At 37.6% G+C, this 22,018-nt stretch overlaps 1 protein-coding gene across 1 annotated transcript in view; it reads left to right on the forward strand.

The window, feature by feature from the left end:
- LOC100586660 (mitofusin-1) overlaps positions 1-19,507 on the forward strand; it is a 45,912-nt gene extending 26,405 nt beyond the window's left edge. Inside the window, exons 10-18 of the mRNA XM_030822849.1 lie at positions 1,220-1,341; positions 3,048-3,174; positions 3,350-3,454; positions 4,368-4,470; positions 4,618-4,847; positions 11,934-12,086; positions 12,801-12,997; positions 16,391-16,525; positions 18,333-19,507. Of these exons, the coding sequence (XP_030678709.1) occupies positions 1,220-1,341; positions 3,048-3,174; positions 3,350-3,454; positions 4,368-4,470; positions 4,618-4,847; positions 11,934-12,086; positions 12,801-12,997; positions 16,391-16,525; positions 18,333-18,411 (1,251 nt within the window). The 3' untranslated portion in view covers positions 18,412-19,507. The remainder of the gene's footprint in view (positions 1-1,219; positions 1,342-3,047; positions 3,175-3,349; positions 3,455-4,367; positions 4,471-4,617; positions 4,848-11,933; positions 12,087-12,800; positions 12,998-16,390; positions 16,526-18,332) is intronic.
- The last annotated feature ends 2,511 nt before the right edge of the window (positions 19,508-22,018 follow it).

Below are 22,018 nucleotides of genomic sequence, written 5' to 3' on the forward strand. Positions count from 1 at the left end.
AAAGTGCTGGGATTGCAGGAGTGAGCCACCACGCCTGGCCAAATTTTATAAATTTTATATGATAAATCATAGTAAATATATATTTATAGGATGGGCGTGGTTGTTCACTCTTGTAATCCTAGCACTTTGTGAGACTGAGACAGGCAGATGACTTGAGGTCAGGAGTTGAAGACCGGCCTGGCCAACACTGCAAAACCCTAACCCTACTAAAAATGTAAAAATTAGCCAGGCATAGTGGTGCATGCCTGTAATTACAGCTACTTGGGAGGCTAAAGTAGGAGGATCACTTGAACCTGGGCGGTGGAGGTTGCAGTGAGTTGAGATCATGCCATTGCACTCCAGCCTTGGTGACAGTGCAAGACTGTCAAAAAAAAAAAAAATATATATATATATATATATATATGTATGTATGTATTAGATAACAAGTATTCTATATATTCAAAATTGAAACAAAAATGTTGCGAAATGTATCCATCAATATGTGATGCATTGTGACGTATTTTTTATTTAAATAAACACGGTTATAAAACACTGATTTATAACAACTTTTAAATGGGTTGTTAGCTTGAAGATCAATGAGATAGGGCATGATTCAGGCCTTTGTGTACACACTATATTCTAATGAAAGTAATTACAATTATCTTCTAAATAGCTGCAGATATTTTTTCTATAAACAATTTTAGATGTTACATTGTTAAATGTTAGCTTTCAAATTCTTCACATTTTAACCTAATGAAGTCCTTTTTAGCAAACTTACAGGAATCACTGTATCATTCAGCTATTAAATAAGGAATTGTTCTAATTCGCATCTTAATTAAGAACTTTACTAGATTGTATCTATTGCAAGTATGAGAAGAATCTAGATAGAAGGACTAGAATTGGATTAAAGGTGATCCAGATAAAAACAGTATTCTAATGAGGAAATTTTTTAACATTGAAAATAGTACCCTGTTTATTTTTTTAATGTTAGAGTCAAACCATTGCACATTACTGTGTAAAACTACACAAAGATGGTAACTTGCTGCTAAAGCCCTTTTTGCTTTTGAATCTTTGTATTTTTTTCACCTTTGTAATTTTAAGTTGTGCTTTTATCACTCATTTGTTTTCTATCTTTATTTCTGTTTGGGTTAAAGTTACAAACAGCAAGTTTTTGTGTTTAAATTCCTGAAAATGTTGCGATGGAATTACAGTAATGTGTTATGGCTTGGGCCCCTCGCAGGAGTGTATCTCGCAGTCAGCAGTGAAAACAAAGTTTGAACAGCACACTATCAGAGCTAAACAGATCCTAGCTACTGTGAAAAACATAATGGATTCAATAAGCCTGGCAGCTGAAGAGAAAAGGTATGAGTTCATTTTGTTGCAACATAAAAATGTTAGTTTTTTTTGTCAGACTTTTGTTAAGATGAGGTTTTAAATTGTTGTACTATAAATACTTTTTACACTGAAATCAACCTTGTGGGTTTAACTGATGCCTACTTCTATATTTCTAAGTGCATATTTGAAAGTGTCTATTTATTCTGCAACCTTGCACACATCATTTATATTCCCTGGACCTCACTATTCCTGTGTATGAATTGTGATTTTTAAAATGTTTTGTGGCTTTAAAATATCTTTGAAGCAGTGGAAGAACCATTTCTTCAAGCAGATTTTTATGAAGAAGTCCAAAACAGGTGATCCTCTTTTTGCATTCAATCCATGACCCATTTTTTACTACAGTCATACATCAGTATTTTGAAATCACTATTTTATACTAGTTGTGTTTGTTTATCGCCTGATGAACAAACAAGGTGATGCTACCTGCCAACCAGAAAGTTGATTTGGTAAGCAGTACCCTTTATGTTATACTGTACGGTATTATTTTATACTATTTGTTACCTTGTAAAGGTGGCAATGAATACATGAAAATACCAGCATTATCCATATAAAGTATAATTCTCACAAACTTGGTATGCTTGAAACACAGATCGGGATGTTATTAGATGTGACAAAAGTAATGATGTTAAGCCTCGATAGGACCTGCAGTGGACTTAAGCCAGTTGAAGGAAACATAAACGCATCAAAGCTTAAGTCCAAGATGACATAACATTGGAATTTTAAATGTATTTGCTCTTGCAGGGAACAAAGACCCCTTCATGTCCCTGTCTGTTGCTTTATAGTGGTACTTTCTTAGGAATGAATGAAGTTCAAATGCAGAGAACTGCCAGCGTATAAAACGCAAGGATCAGAACCCTGAGTTTGAACTCAGCCCCTGTGTACAGCCTCCGTGTCGCCTCTGTTTAATGAGACTGTGCTGCTATAGCAGTTCCTTCTAGCTCAGTTGCTTTGATATAGTACCTAAATTTTGGTCTATAAGATTGATTTAATTAGTGATAATTTTTAAAGACATAGGATGTTGAACAAAGTATAGCACAAAGATGTGATTTGAGGATTGTATAATCATAATGTCCTGGGAACTTCTTAAGTAAAAGATCTTCTTAAATGGATCTCAGGTCTTTATTTGCCTATATCAGCCAGAGGTGAACAAACTTTTTTTAACAAAAGATCCAGATAGTAAATATTCTAGGCTTTATGGGCCATAAAGTCTCTTGGAGCTACTCATTTCTACAGTTTTAGAGCAAAAGCACCCATAGATAGATAATAGGTAAATGAATAGGTGTGGCTGTGTTTCAAGAAAACTTTAACAAAAGCTGGCAGCTGGCTAGATTTGGCTTGTAAGGTGCTATATGCTGACCCCTGCTTATTAACTAAAGTCAATATTGCGTTCTGTTTTGCTTGTTCATATCTATGAAGTGTTTGAAGACTTAGAATTCTTATTCATCCTTTCTGGGATTCAGGTGCCACATGGGCAGAGAAATGTGGTTTCTATCAAATCATCTATATAAAATACTTTATAAGTGAAATATTACTTGAATCCTTTCAGATGTTACAAGTTTTTTTTTTCCTTGAGTCATACTAATAGATGGTTCAATACATGAATGAGTCCCTTGCTGAAATGCTTTAGGACTTCAGACTACCCTGAACGTTGATTACTCTTTATACTGAAATAGGCATTATTCAGTGGAAGAGAGGGAAGACCAAATTGATAGACTGGACTTTATTCGAAACCAGATGAACCTTTTAACACTGGATGTTAAGAAAAAAATCAAGGAGGTTACCGAGGAGGTGGCAAACAAAGTGGGTAACAGTAGCTTCATGATTAAAATAACCTGGATGGAAATTATTTTTGATAATACTAAAAATGTCATTCCTGTTACTTTAAAAGAATGTTTTAAGATTTTTCAATTTAATTTTTTTGAGTAATTGATAATCTTGTTTAATTATTTTAACTCCAAAATTTTCATATTTTCAGGTTGCATGTGCAGTGACAGATGAAATTTGTCGACTGTCTGTTTTGGTTGATGAATTTTGTTCAGAGTTTCATCCTAATCCAGATGTATTAAAAATATATAAAAGTGTAAGTTAAAGTATAGATAAAATTATTCAGAGACAGTTTCTTATTATTCTATACCCTCATTTATTTCATGGTTTGGCATTTCAGTGTATCAGTACAAAATGAAACTTAGATCTCTTGTGCCCTCTTGTAATAAATGTAAACTGTCTTGTATAAAAAGTAAATAGAAAATTTATACGTAGAATGAGATAAAGATCATTTTAGGACGAGGCACAGTGGCTCATGCCTGTAATCTCAACACTTTGGGAGGCTGAGGTGGGAGGATCACTTGGGCCCTGGAGTTCGAGACCAGCCTGGGCAACATAGTGAGAACTCTAATTTACAAAAAACAGTTAGACTGGTTGTGGTGGCTCCCACCTGTAATCCCAGCACTTTGGGAGGCTGAGGCAGACGGATCACGAGGTCAGGAGTTCGAGACCAGCCTGACCAACATGGTGAAACCCTGTCTACTAAAAATACAAAAAAAAAATTAGCCAGTGGCAGGCGCCTGTAATGCCAGCTACTCGGGAAGCTGAGGCAGGAGAATCGTTTGAAACTGGAAGGCAGAAGTTGCAGTGAGCCAAGATCACACCACTGCACTCCAGCGTCGGCAACAAGAGCAAAACTCTGTCTCAAAAAAAAAAAAAAAAAAAAAAAAAAAAAAAAAAAAAAATAGCCAAGCGTGGTGACACGCTCCTATAGTCCCAGTTACTCGGGAGTCTGAGGCAGGAGGATCACTTGAGCCTAGGAGGTCAAGGCTACGGTGAGTCAAGATCAAAGCACTCCAGCCTAGGCAACAAAGCAAGACCCTGTCTCAAGAAAAAAAAAAGTCAAATTAAAAAGACCATTTTGGCATTTACTGAATTTTTTATGTCTTTATAAAAACTACAGACTTTCTGGAGAAAAAAATAATATGGATATTTACCATTGTTAACAGGAATTAAGTAAGCACGTAGAGGATGGTATGGGAAGAAATTTGGCTCATCGATGTACCAATGAAGTAAACGCCTTAGTGCTTCAGACCCAGCAAGAAATTATTGGTAATATTTATGTCTACAAGGTCATGTCTGGTTTGTTTTTTCATTCATGACTCTGGTAAAGAGCTTATTTTCCTTTAGGCATTCCATTGAAGGTAAAACATTTACCATTCTTTCTTAAAATAAGTGTTGTAATTTTGTTCTTTCTAGAAAATGTGAAGCCATTACTTCCAGCTGGTATACACGATAAACTACATACACTGATCCCTTGCAAGAAATTTGATCTCAGTTATAATCTAAATTACCACAAGTTATGTTCAGATTTTCAAGAGGATATTGTATTTCGTTTTTCCCTGGGCTGGTCTTCCCTTGTACATCGATTTTTGGGCCCTAGAAATGCTCAAAGGGTGCTCCTAGGATTATCAGAGCCTATCTTTCAGGTATGTATCTTTGAATCTACCAATTAAGACTCTCCTTTATTATTTTGTTTATGTGGAGTTTCTATAATAAAACTAGCTTTACAAAATCTGCACATTTAAAAGCTAGTATCTGTCTCTTAGAGCCATTTCTGAGGTAGATATTTAGTTTGAGCATCCCCAGTCTGAAAATCCTTAAAGGTCCAAAATCAAAAACTTTTGAGTACGGTGACACCACAGGTGGAAAATTTCACACAAGACCTCAATGAGGTCATAGTAAAAACGCAGGCACACAACACATAGTTTATTCAGTGTCCTCAAGGGAAAAAAGACTCAGCCTCCTCTAGCTGCAATATATCTTTTCCACATATGCCCAGATTCCCCACACAAGCACACCTATGAAGGGTACTAAAATGGCACATGTGCAGGCCCAATGTACCAACAGCAGGTTCCCCATGATGCCCCACAAGGGGCCAAGACTTTTGTGCATTACCCAGTATGGGCTTCTTTACTTACTCTCTTTTCTCTGGTGTAAAGATACTGTTTAAAAAAAAAATTTTTTTTTTTTTTTGAGTAGGGGTGCGTTTGAGACAGAGACTTGCTCTGTGGCTCAGGCTGGATTGCAGTGGCGCAATCTTGGCTCACTGCAATCTCCACCTCCCGGGTTCATGCGATTCTCCCGCCTCAGCCTCCCAAGCAGCTGGGATTACAGGCACCCACCACCACACCTGGCTAATTTTTGTATTTTTAGTAGAGATGGAGTTTCACCACGTTGGCCAGACTGGTCTCGAACTCCTAACCTCAAGTGATCCACCTGCCTCAGCCTCCCAAAGTGTTGGGATTACAGGTGTGAGCCACAGCACCCAGCCTGTTTAAAATGTTTAAAAGGCCTACAGATACCCTTGTGGGTGACATTGATAAGAAAAAGAAGAGGCATTCATTTTTATTTATAGCACATAAATTTAAGCTGTTGAAAAAACTGGACAATAATGTAAGTGAGAAACTTCTTACAGAAGAATGATGTTGGAATGAACATCATATATCACCTAAAAGAAAGAACAACTTTCTTAAAGTTGTTCTTTAGGACTAAACTGTTGAAGTTCCATGCTAAAAATGATGACAGAAGTTAATAAAAAAACAAAAACACTACAGAAAGTTAAAAATGAAGATCTTGATCATGTATTGAAAGAGTGGATCCATCAGCATTGCAGTGAACACGTGCCACTTAAGGACATGCTGATCATGAAATAAACACCTATTAAAATGAACTGAAAATCGAAGGGAACTGTGAGTATTCAATAGGCTGGTTAGAGAAATTTAAGGTAAGATAGCATTAACTTTTCTAAAGGTTTGTGGTGTTAAAGCATCTTGATCACAAAACAGCAGAGAAATTCATTGATGAATTTGCCACGATTGTCTCTGATGAAAATCTGACTCCAGAACAAGTCTGTAATGCTGATGAAACATCACTGTTTTGCCATTATTGACCCAGAAAGACACTGACTACAGCTGAGGGGACAGCCCCTACAAGAATTAAGGATGCAAAGAACAGAATAACTATGCTGGGATGTGCTAATGCAGCAGGCATAAATGTGAACTTGCTGTGATAGGCAAAAGCTTGTGTCCTCACTGTTTTCAAGGAATGAATTTTTTTACTAGTCCATTATTGTACTAACAAAAAGGCATGGATCCCTAGGGACATCTTTTCTGATTGGTTTCACAAACATTTTATACCAGCAGCTTGTGTGCACTTGCAGGGAACCTAGGCCGGATGATGACTGCAAGATTTTGTTATTCCTTGACAAGTATTCTGCTCATCATCTAGCTGAAATTCTCATAAAAAATAATGTTTCATTATTTCAACCTTCTGACCACAGTATTCTAAGATCAATGAGGAGTAAATACAAAAACCTTTTTTGGGCAGCATGCTAGCAGCAGTGAACTGAGGCCTGGGGGTGGAAGGTTTTCAGAAGGAGTTTTGAATGAAAGATGCCATATATGCTGTTGCCAGCACAAGGAGTTTAGGATGAAGGATGCCATATATGCCAGCACTTGGAAGACAGTGACTCAGTTGTATATGCCTGCAGCCTCTGCCTGTCACTACATTTATTGATGATGAGGAGCAAATTGGTGACTTTGAAGTATGTCAAGTGAGCTCCTTATGCAAAAAATAATATCTTCAGAGTCCATCCATAAGCTGGAAGAAGGATATATCAAAGAAGTGTTTAACATTGGTAATGAGGCTTCAGTTGTTCATTCATTAACTGATGGCAAAATAGCTAAAATGCTTCTAAATCAAGGTGATTATGATAATGGTGATAATGAAGATGATTTCATTGACCTCGCAGAAAAACTGCCTATAGGCAGCATGGTGATGGGCTTATTGAAGCAGTAGAGCAGCATATATTCATAACAGAACAAGAAATAAGTTTATAAAATCAAGGAGAGACTTCAACAAAAACCATCGTTAAAGAGGCAAGTAGGTGGTACTGCAGGAAACATTTTAAAAGGCCATTCAGCAGAATGTCTTATTATGCCGAGAGGACCCACTTCTTAGTCCCTCAACTGCTTCTGATGTTTCTTCTCACCTAACAAAGTACTGTGTACAGGAACTTTGTAATCAAAACGTAGCATTGTAGGTAGAGACTGAAAGCCTGCCATTCTTGCTGTTTAACAGCTGACACAGGTGTTCTGTTGATGCTACTGTGCTGCTTAGTTTGAATATGTTATTTTTCACTGTTATTAGTGGTGTGTCTTATATTTTTACTATTACGTTCCTTTGTGTGAATCGGTGTAAGAAAATGATTGCTTGTCAGTAGTATATAAATTGAATCAAGAATGATGGTGATGCCAAACAACCATAAGAGTGTTCACATCGGTGGCTGACATAGCAACACCTGTGTTTTCTGATGAGTCAATGTACACAACCTTTGTTTCATGCACAAAATTATTTAAATATTGGATAAAATTACCTTCAGGCTATGCATATAAGGTATATGAAGCATAAATGAAGTTTGTGTTTGGACTTGGGTCCCATCCTCAAGATAGCTCATTATATCTATGAAATATTCAAAAATCCGAAAAAATCTGAAATCTGAAACACTTCTGGTCCCAAGCATTTTAGATAAGGGACACTCAACCTGTAGTATGCTTAAGGGAAAGCTTATCCTAAAGCTTACGTCCAATACTGTTGCAGGTGGTGCTACATTCATTTTTGAAACATTTCTGTTTTCTTAAAAGATTTGGTTTTCACATTTCAAATAAATTAGAATAAATATAAGCATTTTTTAAAATTTTTTTTTATTATACTTTAAGTTCTAGGGTACATGTGCACAACATGCAGGTTTGTTACATATGTATACATGTGCCATGTCAGTGTGCTGCACCCGTTAACTCATCATTTACATTAGGTATATCTCCTAATGCTATCCCTCCCCGCTCCTCCCACCCCACAACAGGCCCCGGTGTGTGATGTTCCCCTTCCTGTGTCCAGGTGTTCTCATTGTTCAATTCCCACCTATGAGTGAGAACATGCAGTGTTTGGTTTTTTGTCCTTGAGATAGTTTGCTGAGAATGATGGTTTCCAGCTTCATCCATGTCCCTACAAAGGACGTGAACTCATCCTTTTTTGTGGCTGCATAGTATTCCGTGGTGTATATGTGCCACATTTTCTTAATCCAGTCTATCATTGTTGGACATTTCGGTTAGTTCCAAGTCTTTGCTATTATGAGTAGTGCTGCAATAAACATACATGTGCATGTGTCTTTATAGCAGCATGATTTATAATCCTCTGGGTATATACCCAGTAATGGGATGGCTGGGTGAAATGGTATTTCTAGTTCTAGATCCCTGAGGAATTGCCACACTGTCTTCCACAATGGTTGAACTAGTTTACAGTCCCACCAACAGTGTAAAAGTGTTCCTATTTCTCCACATCCTCTCCAGCACCTGTTGTTTCCTGACTTTTTAATGATCGCCATTCTAACTGGTGTGAGATGGTATCTCATTGTGGTTTTGATTTGCATTTTTCTGATGGCCAGTGATGATGAGCATTTTATCATGTGTCTTTTGGCTTCATAAACGTCTTCTTTTGAGAAGTTTCTGTTAATATCCTTCATCCACTTTTTGATGGGGTTGTTTGTTTTTGTCTTGTAAATTTGAGTTGTCTGTAGATTCTGGATATTAGCCCTTTGTCAGATGAGTAGATTGCAAAAATTTTCTCCCATTCTGTAGGTTGCCTGTTCACCCTGATGGTAGTTTCTTTTGCTGTGCAGAAGCTCTTTAGTTTAATTAGATCTCATTCATCAATTTTGGCTTTTGTTGCCATTGCTTTTGGTGTTTTAGACATGGAGTCCTTGCCCATGCCTATGTCCTGAATGGTATTGCCTAGGTTTACTTCTAGGGTTTTTATGGTTTTAGGTCTAACATTTAAGTCTTTAATCCATCTTGAATTAATTTTTGTATAAGGTGTAAGGAAGGGATCCAGTTTCAGCTTTCTACATATGGCTAGCCAGTTTTCCCAGCACCGTTTGTTAAATAGGGAATCCTTTCCCCATTTCTTGTTTTTGTCAAGTTTGTCAAAGATCAGATAATTGTGGATCTGTGGTATTATTTCTGAGGGCTCTGTTCCGTTCCATTGGTCTATATTTCTGTTTTGGTACCAGTACCATGCTGTTTTGTTTACTGTAGCCTTGTAGTATAGTTTGAAGTCAGGTAGTGTGATGCCTCCAGCTTTGTTCTTTTGGTTTAGGATTGACTTGGTGATGCAGGCTCTTTTTTGGTTCCATATGAACTGTAAAGTAGTTTTTTCCAATTCTGTGAAGAAAGTCATTGGTAGCTTGATGGGGATGGCATTGAATCTATAAATTACCTTGGGCAGTATGGCCATTTTCACGATACTGATTCTTCCTATCCATGAGCTTGGAATGTTCTTCCATTTCTCCCATTCACAATTGCTTCAAAGAGAGTAAAATACCTAGGAATCCAACTTACAAAGGATTCAAAGGACCTCTTCAAGGAGAACTACAAACCACTGCTCATCAAAATAAAAGAGAATACAAGCATTTTAAAAGAAAAACTTTAAAAAATTTATCAATTCAGTAATTTTTTAGGAAATTTGTGAAATTGTAAAACCATCACCACAATTTAGTTTTGGTTTTTGTCACCTCAAAGCTGTCTTACTCATTTGTAGTCAATTATGACTTCCACCTCCAGCCTCACCACTAATCTGCCTTCTGTTTATGGATTTGCCCTTTCTGGACGTTTCCTATAAATGCAATCATATAAAATGTGACCTTATGTGACTGGTTTCTTTCACTTAGTATAATGTTTTCAAGGTTTATCATCATGGTATCAGTGTTGTAGGATGTATCAGTACTTCATTTCTTATTACGGCTGAGGAATATTCCATTATAGATAGAACACTATCCATTCATCAGTTGATGGACATTAGGGTAGTTTGTAGTTTTTGGCTATTATGAATACTGCTATAAATATTCATGCACATGTTTTTTATGTGGACATGTGTTTTCATTTCTCTTGAGTATATACTTAGGTTCTAGTGGGTATAGAGTAGTATTTCGTTGTAGGTTTGATTTGCATTTCCCTAAAGACCAATGATTTTAAAAATCTTTTTTGTGTGCTCACTAGCCATTTGTGTATCTTCTTTTGTGAAATGTCTATTCAAAGCTTTTACCTATTTTTAAATTATTTGGGTCCCATAGAGTTGCAGAATTTCTTTGCATATTCTGGATCAAATCCTTTCTCACATATATGATTTCCAAACATGTTTTTTATTTGTTTTTTTATTTTTTGAGACAAGGACTTGCTCTGCCCAGGCTGGAGTATGGTGGCGTGATCACAGTTCACTGCCACCTCTGCTTCCAAGGAGCTGGGACCACAGGCATGTGCCACCACACGTAGCTAATTTAAAAAAATTTTTTGTAGACACAAGGTCTCACTGTGCTGGGCAGGCTGGTTTCAAACTCCTGGTCTCAAGCTATCCTCCTGCCTTGGCCTCCCAGAGTGCTGGGACTACAGGCATAAGTCACCGCACCCAGCCCCAAATATATTTCTCTTGCCTGTGGCTGTGTGTTTTGAAGTTTAAGAGGTTTTTATTTTGAAGTCCTTCTTTTTTTTTTTTTTTTTTTTTTTTTTTTTTTGAGACGGAGTCTTGCTCTGTCACCCAGGCTGGAGTGCAGTGGTGCAATCTTGGCTTACTGCAAGCTCCGCCTCCCGGGTTCATGCCATTCTCCTGCCTCAGACTCCCAAGTAGCTTGGACTACAGGCATCCGCCACCTCACTGGGATAAATTTTTTTTTTTTTTTTTTTTTTTTTTTTTTTTTTTGAGACGGAGTCTCACTCTCTCACCCAGGCTGGAGTGCAGTGGCGCGATCTCGGCTCACTGCAAGCTCTGCTCCCGGGTTCACGCCATTCTCCTGCCTCAGCCTCTCCGAGTAGCTGGGACTACAGGCGCCTGCCACCACGCCCGGCTAATTTTTTATATTTTTAGTAGACACGGGGTTTCACCGTGGTCTCGATCTCCTGACCTCGTGATCCACCCGCCTCGGCCTCCCAAAGTGCTGGGATTAACAAGCGTGAGCCACCGCGCCCGGCCTTTTTTTTTTTGTATTTTTAGTAGAGATGGGGTTTCACCATGTTAGCCAGGATGGTCTCAATCTCCTGACCTTGAGATCCGTCCACCTCGGCCTCCCAAAGTGCTGGGATTACAGGCGTGAGCCACCATGCCTGGCCGAAGTCCTTTTTTTTTTTAGTTTATCATTTTTTGTTGTTTGTTTCAAGGATTGTGCTTTTGTTGTTAGTTTTTTTAAAAACACAATTTGTTCCTCTTGAGAGTTGAGTGCCTACTGTTACATTTAGACCCCATTGTATATTATGAAAATTTATTATTGTTCATATCATTGGTCGATATTGTAGATAAGAATTTCCAAATTATTTTTATTTTCTACATGTATTTGTGGTGTACTCATCATTTAGGGTAATTTTTCCCTCATAGATTTGCTACTATAATTTTAAAGAGTTTTATAAAGATAAATTTAATTTATAGTTGTTTAAGTGTAATCTTTTTTTCCTTTTTCTTTTTTTTGGCAGCTCCCTAGATCTTTAGCTTCTACTCCCACTGCTCCTACCACTCCAGCAACGCCAGATAATGCATCACAGGAAGAACTCATGATTACATTAGTAACAGGATTGGCGTCCCTTACATCTAGAACTTCTGTGGGCATCATTATTGTTGGAGGAGTGGTAAGAAACATTACTTTTAGTATAATTAAAATTGAAATGTTTGCAAGGTTGCCTATTAGCTCACAAAAGAAAAGGTATACAGTATTTACTTCTGTGTATAGGCTCTGTAAAATAGTATGAAAATTGGCAGGTTAAAAGTAGTGAATTAAATATCACAAGTTTCATCTTAAATTTTTTAAAAACATACATCTTTAGGAATGAACTGTCACCACCTAGCTGGTCTTTAATACTTCCTAAGCATTTTCACATCACAGCACACAAAGAAATATTTGTATATTGGGGTAATAAGAAAACCCCAGGTGCCCTATCTAGCCTTCTCTGAATATCAAGGGGATCTGTCTTAAGTATTAAATGTTATTTTTAGTAGTAGTTCTTATTTGTTTCTTAAAAAAATGTCTATCATTAACAGCATAGATATACTTGCTTTGGTTTTTGAAAGGTCTGACCTACAGTACTTAACATCGTTTTATTTTTGAGATACATTGAATCAGTTTATCAAATCTGGCAGCTTATAAAGCTCTCCCTTATTTGTGTGCTGATCCCTTTTAAGCCTGATTGATTTCTGGTAACTTCAAGTTTTCTCATGGAGAAGGAATATACATTTTTAGAAAATGTATCTAACTCAAAGATCCATAGGAAACTAAAATGCTTTTAAATGTACTCTCCAAAGTGGTGTTTTTCCTTCTCAGACTAAGCTATGACTTTATCTTACAGATTTGGAAAACTATAGGCTGGAAACTCCTATCTGTTTCATTAACTATGTATGGAGCTTTGTATCTTTATGAAAGACTGAGCTGGACCACCCGTGCCAAGGAGCGAGCCTTTAAACAGCAGTTTGTAAACTATGCAACTGAAAAACTGAAGATGATTGTTAGCTCCACGAGTGCAAACTGCAGTCACCAAGTAAAACGGTAAGTTGAAAGGTGCATCTTTCCTTTAAAAAAAAGTTACTGAAATATGACATACACGCAGAAAAAGCACAAAATAAGTGTGTTGCTCAGAGAATTATCACAAAATGAACATGTTTCGTGATGGCCATAAATGAGAAAAAATAGAACAATTCTAAACCTCACTGCTGCCCTTTCTCCCTCCTAATCACTATTCTTCTATCCATTCTCCTGATAGATTAGGTTGAACATTAGAAAATTGGTAGATAAAAACTCTCAAGAACTCTGGAGGGGTTTAAAAAGATAGTTCTTAATTTTTTTTGTGTGTGTTTGTTTGTTTGTTTGTTTGTTTTTTTCAGAGATAGGGTCTCTGTCGCCCAGGCTGGAGGGCAGTGGTGCAATCATGGCTCACTGCAGCCTCGAATCTTGGGCTCAAGTGATCTTACTGCCTCAGCCTCCCGAGTAGCTGGGACCACAGATGTGTGCCACCACACCAGGATAATTTTTTAATTTTTTTTTTTTTTTGAGACAGGGTCTCAATATGTTGCCCGGGTTGGTCTTGACCTCCTGTGCTCAAGTAATCCTCCCTCCTAAAGCCTCCTGAGTAGCTGGGATTATGGGCATGAGCCACCATGCCCAACTCAAAAGATCTTCAGCAGACCTATTCTAAATTTAGGTACCTGGCTGGGCAAGGTGGCTCACCCCTATAATCCCAGCACATTGGGAGGCTGAGGCAGGCGGATCCCTTGAGGTCGGGAGTTCGAGAACAGCCTGGCCAACATGGTGAAACCCCATCTCTACTAAAAATACAAAAATTAGCCGGGAGTGGTAGCACATGCCTGTAATCTCAGCTAGTTGGGAGGCTGAGGCACAAGAATCACTTGACCCTGGAAGGCAGAGGTTGTAGTGAGCCCAGATCGCATCACTGAACTCCAGCCTGGGCGACAGAGTGACAGACTATGTCTCAAAAATAAATAATTGCCCTTAAGATATTTGTGGTTTCTTTTTTTTTTTTCTGAGATGGAGTCTCAGTCACCCAGGCTGGAGTGCAATGACATAATCTCGGCTCACTGCAACCTCCACCTCCCTCATTCAAGTGAGTAGCTGGCGCACACCACCACGCCCAGCTAATTTTTTTTTTTTTTTTTTTTGAGATGGAGTCTCACTCTGTCACCCAGGCTGGAGTGCAGTGGCGCGATCTCAGCTCACCGCAACCTCCGCCTCCCAGGTTCAAGCAATTCTCCTGCCTCAGCCTCCCGAGTAGCTGGGACTACAGGTGCATGCCACTGCACCTGGCTAATTTTTTTTTTTTTGTATTTTTCGTAGAGATGGGGTTTTCACCATGTTGGCCAGGATGGTCTCAATCTCCTGACCTCATGATCCACTCGCCTCGGCCTCCCTAAGTGCTGGGATTACAGGCGTGAGCCTCCACGCCCAGCCCCTTGCCCAGCTAATTTTTTTGTGTATTTTTTTTTTTAGTAGAGCCAGGGTTTCACCATGTTGGCCAGGCTGATCTTGAACTCCTGACCTCAAGTGATCCACCTGCCTTGGCCTCCCAAAGTGTTGGGATTACAGGCGTGAGCCACTGCGCCCAGCCAGATCTTTGTGGTTTCTTAATAAAGAAAACTGAATGAATAGAGGTAGCCTGGCCAAGCAGTCTAAGAAAACTGAATGAATTCTTAGCATTGAACAAATGAACTTAATGGTAGGTAGACTCCTGATTTCATGGTGAATGTAATGTATTTTTGCTCTCGCCGTTCAAATTTATAAGTTAAATGCTATTTTATTTTTAGATCTCAGGAGAATTTTATTATAACATATACCTAAGTCCACCCGGTTTCTGCTTTTATGCAACTTAAATATTTGTTTCATTCATATGGTAAAAATATATAGAACTCCAGTCAAGTCAGGGTACAATATTCTGTATTTGGATGCCTCTGAGAGCAGAATTTTAAAATTCTTTCAGTTCAAGATAACTTCAGTTTCATGGAAGAAACTAACATTTACATAATTATAATACAAAGTGAGAGTGATAAATATAAGAGAAAGATAAACTATTATCATAAGGCAAGGCTGTACGAGTTACTTAAATCATGAAGGATAGTAGATCAATAAAGGTTTCCTGGAGGAGATGTGTAGCATATGAGATTAGAACATGCCGTTTCGGAAGATCAGATGGAGACAACAACCCAAATCAAAAACAAGAAGGTAAGGGGAAAGGAATGCATTCAAGGACATGAAGAGAAATATTCAGTGTGGCACATGTGTATCTGAGCTGTGTACATACATTCAGGTATAGACTTCATAGCAGGATGTGGCCTTGTCTGTTTGTGTAGATTGGGGTTTGGATAATTAGGAATTTTGAGAGTGATGTCAACACTTAGCTCTAGAACAGATAACTTTGCAGTAGTATTTGAAATTGTTTAGACTCAGGAGACAGGAATTGCAGGAACGGTAAACTGTTTCAGATACAAAATCAGAGTCTGAACTAACAGTTAATAATTGTAGAGAATGGTTACCAGGAGACTGCAAATTTGAGGAATTTGTTCATTCGTTCATTCATTGACAAAATTTTTTGAGCCTCTATTTTATCTAATATTTAATTTATATTAAGGATGAGTTTAAGGATCATCTAACTAAGATACTTGGACATCCAAAGAATCAACTGAAATTCATATAAATAAAAACAAAGTTAATGTAGCTTTCCATGCATTGATTATCAAACATTTATTAATTGCCTCCCATGCAGCAATTCACGCTAGGGGTTATGGGAAATAAAAACTTGACTTGATTCTCTTTCTTAGAAGACTTTGCATGTTAATGGAGGCAACCTCAAATAATTTCTCAGTTAAAATGAACTAAGTAAATATTTAATATTTAACAAACTATTAAAAAGAATGACACGTGCTTCATCTGTCTAATACTGGGATTTGGTGGAATGGGAAGAGGTATGCTCCCATTTAGAAATATAATGTTTGCCAAAGTTAATATATGAATTAGCCCTCAAATATAACCCTTTGATTCTAGAAATATTGTTAAATTTTGCTATAGTTTAAAGTATTTTTGCCTATGTCACAAAAGCGCATGGAATTCTTTTTCTGTTCTTGGTAATACCTTACTTTACGCAGGGTCCCAAGCATGAGTAAGGTTTATTGTGCTTCTGAAGAAACACACCCGTCTTTTGTCTTTATGTAGCTTATTCATGTTCACAGCCATATAGCAGAGGTAATATCGTCTCTTGAGCCAGGATAAAATGCAGCCCACTAGTGCCATGTCTTCCCTCTTACCATTCTTAGTGTTCTGATTCCTTATAGTTTAGAAGTTTTTTAAAACTTGTGTTCTTTTTATGTGAGTTTTAAATTAAAGCTTATTCATTTTTGAAGACCTTTATGACTGCTTCTAAATTTTTATTTTAAGACAAATGGCTACCACTTTTGCTCGCCTGTGCCAACAAGTTGATATTACTCAAAAACAACTGGAAGAAGAAATTGCTAGATTACTCAAAGAAATAGATCAGTTGGAGAAAATACAAAACAATTTAAAGCTCTTGAGGTATTTAAACCTTTCTTCTCAATAATTTGAACATGTACTGGTCTCCTTACAAAATATGTAAAATTATTAATGAATTTGTATTCATACCTAATAGCTTTTTGTGTTGGTTTTAAATGAGGATCTTCCATATTTAATTCCATGTGGTTTGCAGTTTCACTGAAGGCTAATTGCAACAAGAAAACAAATCTGAATCAAAAGGAACTTTATAGATCGAAATTTACTCCTCATTAGGCTGTATTAGTCCCTTTTCAGAACAGAAGTTGTATAATTAAAAGTGAGTTTTTAGTTGTATATGTCCAAGACCCATAACTTCTGTTTTCATGGGGGACTATTGATTATGTATACTTAAATCATAAAACAAAAGTAAGATTTCCTGATAAAATGTGGATTTCTGGTTTGATATGTTCATTATATATTATTCAGGGTCTAATAAAATCTGCTTTTGGGGACAAGACTGAAAGTGTCACCATTCGGTCTGTAGTTGGAAATTCTTACTCAGTGCTTAAGAACTTAACTTTCAGCTTTCTTACTTTTGCTTACCCATTAGCTGGCTTGTCAGAATGTCTTGGAAGAACCATTAAACCTCATTTAGTCCCTGCTGTTATTTCTAGGACACATGCTACACAAAATTGCCTGTGTAAGAACAGCTTAGTAGTCAGTGTTTACAAATTGGAGGGACTGTCTTTGTGACCTGGATTTTGGGGCATGTACTTAAAACACCCATAGTAGTGATTATCCATCCACAGTGTCTTCATCTGACCAACATACGTGTTCATTGTACCTTAGTTTCAAAATCTCTGGAAAAGATGACTGCCTAATCACTTAGATATTTCCAGCCTCACCCACCCATGTGAATTGTATGTATTCGATTGCTCCTATTTTAAGTCAGCTCATCCCGTATATACCTTTCAAATTTGGTGAAACTGTGCAGTAGAAATTGGTTTTTTGTCTTAACCTAGGTAAGTTTTTGTGTTTTTTTGGTTTTGATTTATTCAGCTTTTGAAAGAGGAATACCTAGGTAAGTTTTTAAATAGTATTTCATTTTGTTATAATAAAACAAATGATAAAATAGATTATTGGCATTAGTCATGTAGCTTTCTGATTTGGGCAAGACTGGCTTGAATAAGTATGAATATTTTTGTTCTGCTAATTAATCATTTTTCTAATAGAAGAAAGTTAAAAAAAACCAAATACCATAATACTTGGAATTTCCATTTTTTACTAGATTAGGCTCAGCCATTTGGATAGAATTTAATGTGCTAATGCTGCAGGAGAGCTACCTCAAGAAATATATACAGTAGAGTTCAGAGCTGATGTACGCTTCACTTATATGACCTGAAGCATATGCACGCAGGAATAAAGTAAAACAAGACCCTCCTCACTCCATAATGGAGAGAGAGAGCCCACTCAATGAATATGTGCCCTGGCATAGTGTGAGAGTGGGAAACAAATCTGTTTGTCTATCAGTTTTAGTTCCAGTTTTCCTCTCGTGGGCATTTGGCTGCATCGAGGATGAATCTAGTGTTTAAAGGAAATATTTCTGGTATGCCATTACCGCTGTAACATCTGCTACTTTCCTTGTATGTCCATAAGAAACATTCTGTACTTTGTGCATTATTTAAAGGGAATTTGCAAGCGTAGTCATGACTCTGGGTAACTTAGGATATCCCGTGTAAGATATGATTCCACTGTCTGTTATGCTTTTCGTCGTTTATTATTAAAGTTTTTGTCTTTTAATAATGGATGGAATGCATTTTTCTCCTTGATCTTTATGGTAATTAGATTGGTGTTTTATTTTTTTAATTAGCAATAAAGCTGTTCAACTTGAAAATGAGCTGGAGAATTTTACTGAGCAGTTTCTACCTTCAAGCAATGAAGAATCCTAACAGTAGAGCTTGCTTTGGTGACCATGATAGGAGGAAACGAAACTTGTAAGATTGGGACAGTTGTTATTTTTATGAAATTACTTTAAATGTGAATTGTACTAACTGTACCTAAATAGCAAAGCCCTGTGGAGATTCTGGTAATGATCTATCTCGGGGTATGTGTATTTTTGAAGAGTGTTATGTCCTTAGTTTTAATTCTGGGTAAAGAAAAGGCTAAAATCATGAATTAGTTACAAGCAACAGTACCAACTTATGTGACCCCTGAGGGGTGGGGCCGTGAGCTCTTAATTTGTTTTTGATTCTGAAAAAACTCTGCTTCCTGGCATCCAGGAGTTAGAGATTGAGCCTTTCATCTTCTTTCTCAAAACTAGTTTTTGATGCTTTCTTTCATGGGCATAGTCACTTTTTCATTTAGTAAATCGCATTGCTGGAACCACCAAGGAGTGTGGAATGTCCTTGAGTGTATTATTTATGCAAGTTACAGTCACTTTGCCATCATGGCAGCTATGTGAACCACTAATAAATGTGCTGTTTTTACTTTTTATTCCCATTAAAACTGATGTAAAACAGGATAAAGGCTTGTTATAGTCACTTATAAGTATCTGGGTCTAAGTAATTTCTTTAGATGTTTCTAAAGAAACATTTTCAGCTTTGCTCCCATTATGATTCCAATAAGGAAAGCTTTCCTAGTGCAATTTTAGGAGTAAAGTTTGAAGAGATAAAAATACCCAAAGATAGGAGAGGTCTGAATATTGAATGATAAACAAACAGTGATGTTTTAAAAAAGCTGTTCTTCAGGAGGCATTTGCCTAGGATATTGCTGGATTATACCCCATTGGAGGCTTTTAATTTTATTTGTATGAATTTTCCAGGATTTCATTAAAAATTATTACTGTATTTTTTACCTCAATGAAAGATTTTGGGTTCAAATATCTTTCTGTATTAAAAGCTGATTGAGTCTGTACGTATGTAAATTATGCCTAGTGGAGGTTCTGTTGACTTTCTTCCCCACTGTGGAAGAGGCCAGTTTTGCCTCCATTTGCACATTCATTTCAGTTCTTTCTGATCCATAAATGTAACGTTAATTTACAAAATTCTTCCTTGAGCTGGTGGAAATGCCTCACCAGTTTCCTCTTTAATGAATCAAATAAAATCTTTAACTGATGTTTAAAAACATTGATTGAAACTCAGATGGAATGGAAATGTACAAAAATGACACCATTCTAGGAATTTGCTAGACAAAATGTAGGACTACCAGATCAGTATCTCCTAGACACTTGTTAGAAATTCACAATCCCGGGGAACACAGTACATTTGGCCACATGTAGTTTATGCTTCCTTTTCATGGGAGGGATAAAATTTAAGGCTTTTTTTTTTTTTTTGAATACACAATCCTTCCTTTTCCATGCCTTTTAAGGCTTCTAGATGCTATTCAGCCTTTTTACAGCAGGTGCAACTCTATTTTTCAAGGTATCTTAGCAGGTAACACTAGGCCATTGAAGCCTTTCAAAAATATATTTTTATGCAAATTGACACTAGAGTGCAGTATACTAATGCAAATTAATTTTGGTGTTTAGCTTTTATTGCTGATTTATAACCCAAGAGATGGTACAGGCCACAGTAAGTGGGATTAGGTAACAACTACAACATGGAAAAACAGTGTCTAAGATCACGTACTGCTAATTTAGGTTACCAAACTCAAGGCCGTAACCTTTATATGAAAGTACTTAAGCTTGAAAGTTCATAATGGTTTGGTGTCACCTCATTATTAGTATAGTACAGTGGTTCTCAAAGTTTGGTCCTGGGTCATCAACATTACTTCTTTTTCTTTCTGAGACAGGGTCTCAGTCTGTCACCCAGGATGGAGTGCAGTGGTGTGATCATGGCTCACTGCAGCCTCAACCTCTCGGGTTCAGGCGATCCTCCCACATCAACCTCCTGGGTGGCTGGGACTACAGGCGTGAGCCACTGCACCCAGCCTACTCTTCACTTTTAAATTAGGCAAATTCTTCAGAAACAGCTATTGTGAGAGGTTCAAACTGGGAAAAGCAGCAGCTGTGTTCCAAGATATGAGATTCTCCCTCCTTACCCTTGTACGTTGCTTTAGCCTTTACTTTTCTCTGGGAAAAGAAGTAGGCAGCTGCCGGGCTACTCACAGCTCAAAGCCTCTTTCCTCCACCCTGCTTACCACCAGGCTTCCTACAAGATGGCATGTCTATATCCCTTCATTTTTAGCTCTGCCTTCCTTGATATTTCGCAGTGCTAATGAAGTCCAAGGAAGCATCTGTTCCCATTGTTCCAAAGAAGGGACCGTGGTGCTGTCTCTTAGAGAGTGCTCCCCACGCAGACGCCTCCTCTCAGAGCCTCCCCACGTGCTGCTGCTTCACTGCATTTGGCAACTCCTCTCCATCCATTACACTTTGAAGTTCTAGTGTCTTTTAATTTTGTTAAAGACGGAGTTTGTAGTTGTTTCTTATCCCTACTGTTTTGAGTTGATTCCAAGAGTAAAAGGTGTCAGACATGTTTTGATTCTGCCACTGATAGTTTTGTTTTGTTTTTCTGAGACAGAGTCTCGCCCTGTCACCCAGGCTGGAGTGCAGTGGCATGAGCTCAGCTCACTGCAACCCCCACCTCCAGGGATCAAGCCATTCTCCTGCCTCAGCCTCCCGAGTAGCTGGGGTTACAGGTGCACACCACCACGCCTGGCTAATTTTTCTCTTTTTAGTAGAGACAGAGTTTCACCATGTTGGCCAGGCTAGTCTTGGAACTCCTGACCTCAGGTGATCCACCTGTCTCAGCCTCCCAAAGTGGTGGGATTACAGGCATGAGCCACTGTGCCCAGCCTAATGATTTCCTGCAATCTAATGTACAGATTACTATTTTCCTAGTGTGACACTATATTGTGACACTATCTACATTATTGTTTTGTACCAAAAATCTATGATTCTAGGCATGTAAATAAAAAGAGAATTATGTCTGTCTTTCATAGAGGCCATTCTTCTACATAGGTACTTGTTCGCAATGAATTTTGAAGAGTTCTTTCGAGACATGATAAACACAAATAGACCTCAGTTCTTACTTCACATGTGGGAGAAAAAAAGACCATTTCTAGCCTTAGAAATCATTTAATATAGACTGATAAACTAATAGGCAAATTTTGTAGATTCCTGGTACTCTTAACATTTTGAAATGAAAAGGTTTTACCTGAATCTGATTCCGCAGTTGTTCTGCTTCTTGCCTCAACTGTTCCAGTTCGCTCATTTTTTCAATTTGTTTACCTCAGGAGCTAATGAGTGAAAACAGCTGTTAAAAAACAGAGAACGAGAAAGATTCAGCTCTCTATTTACATCTTAATCTGCTTTTACAATACTGACATATAACTTCTTTCTGGACCTTCTGAAATTCAACGGAGGTAGTCAATTATTAAGGGAATTTACAGATGCTTAGTAAATATAGATTGAGGTTATTTACTGAAGGGTTTTATACAAGAACATGATCAGAGGATGGAGGAGAAATTCCAAGTTGTAGTATTCAAGGCTGAATTATGGGGAATTAGCACCAGAATGGAGTCCAGTGAGAAATATTTTATAATAGTTCAGAGGACACC

Source organism: Nomascus leucogenys, chromosome 11 (assembly GCF_006542625.1).
Source record: "Nomascus leucogenys isolate Asia chromosome 11, Asia_NLE_v1, whole genome shotgun sequence".
Taxonomy (NCBI): Eukaryota; Metazoa; Chordata; class Mammalia; order Primates; family Hylobatidae; genus Nomascus; species Nomascus leucogenys.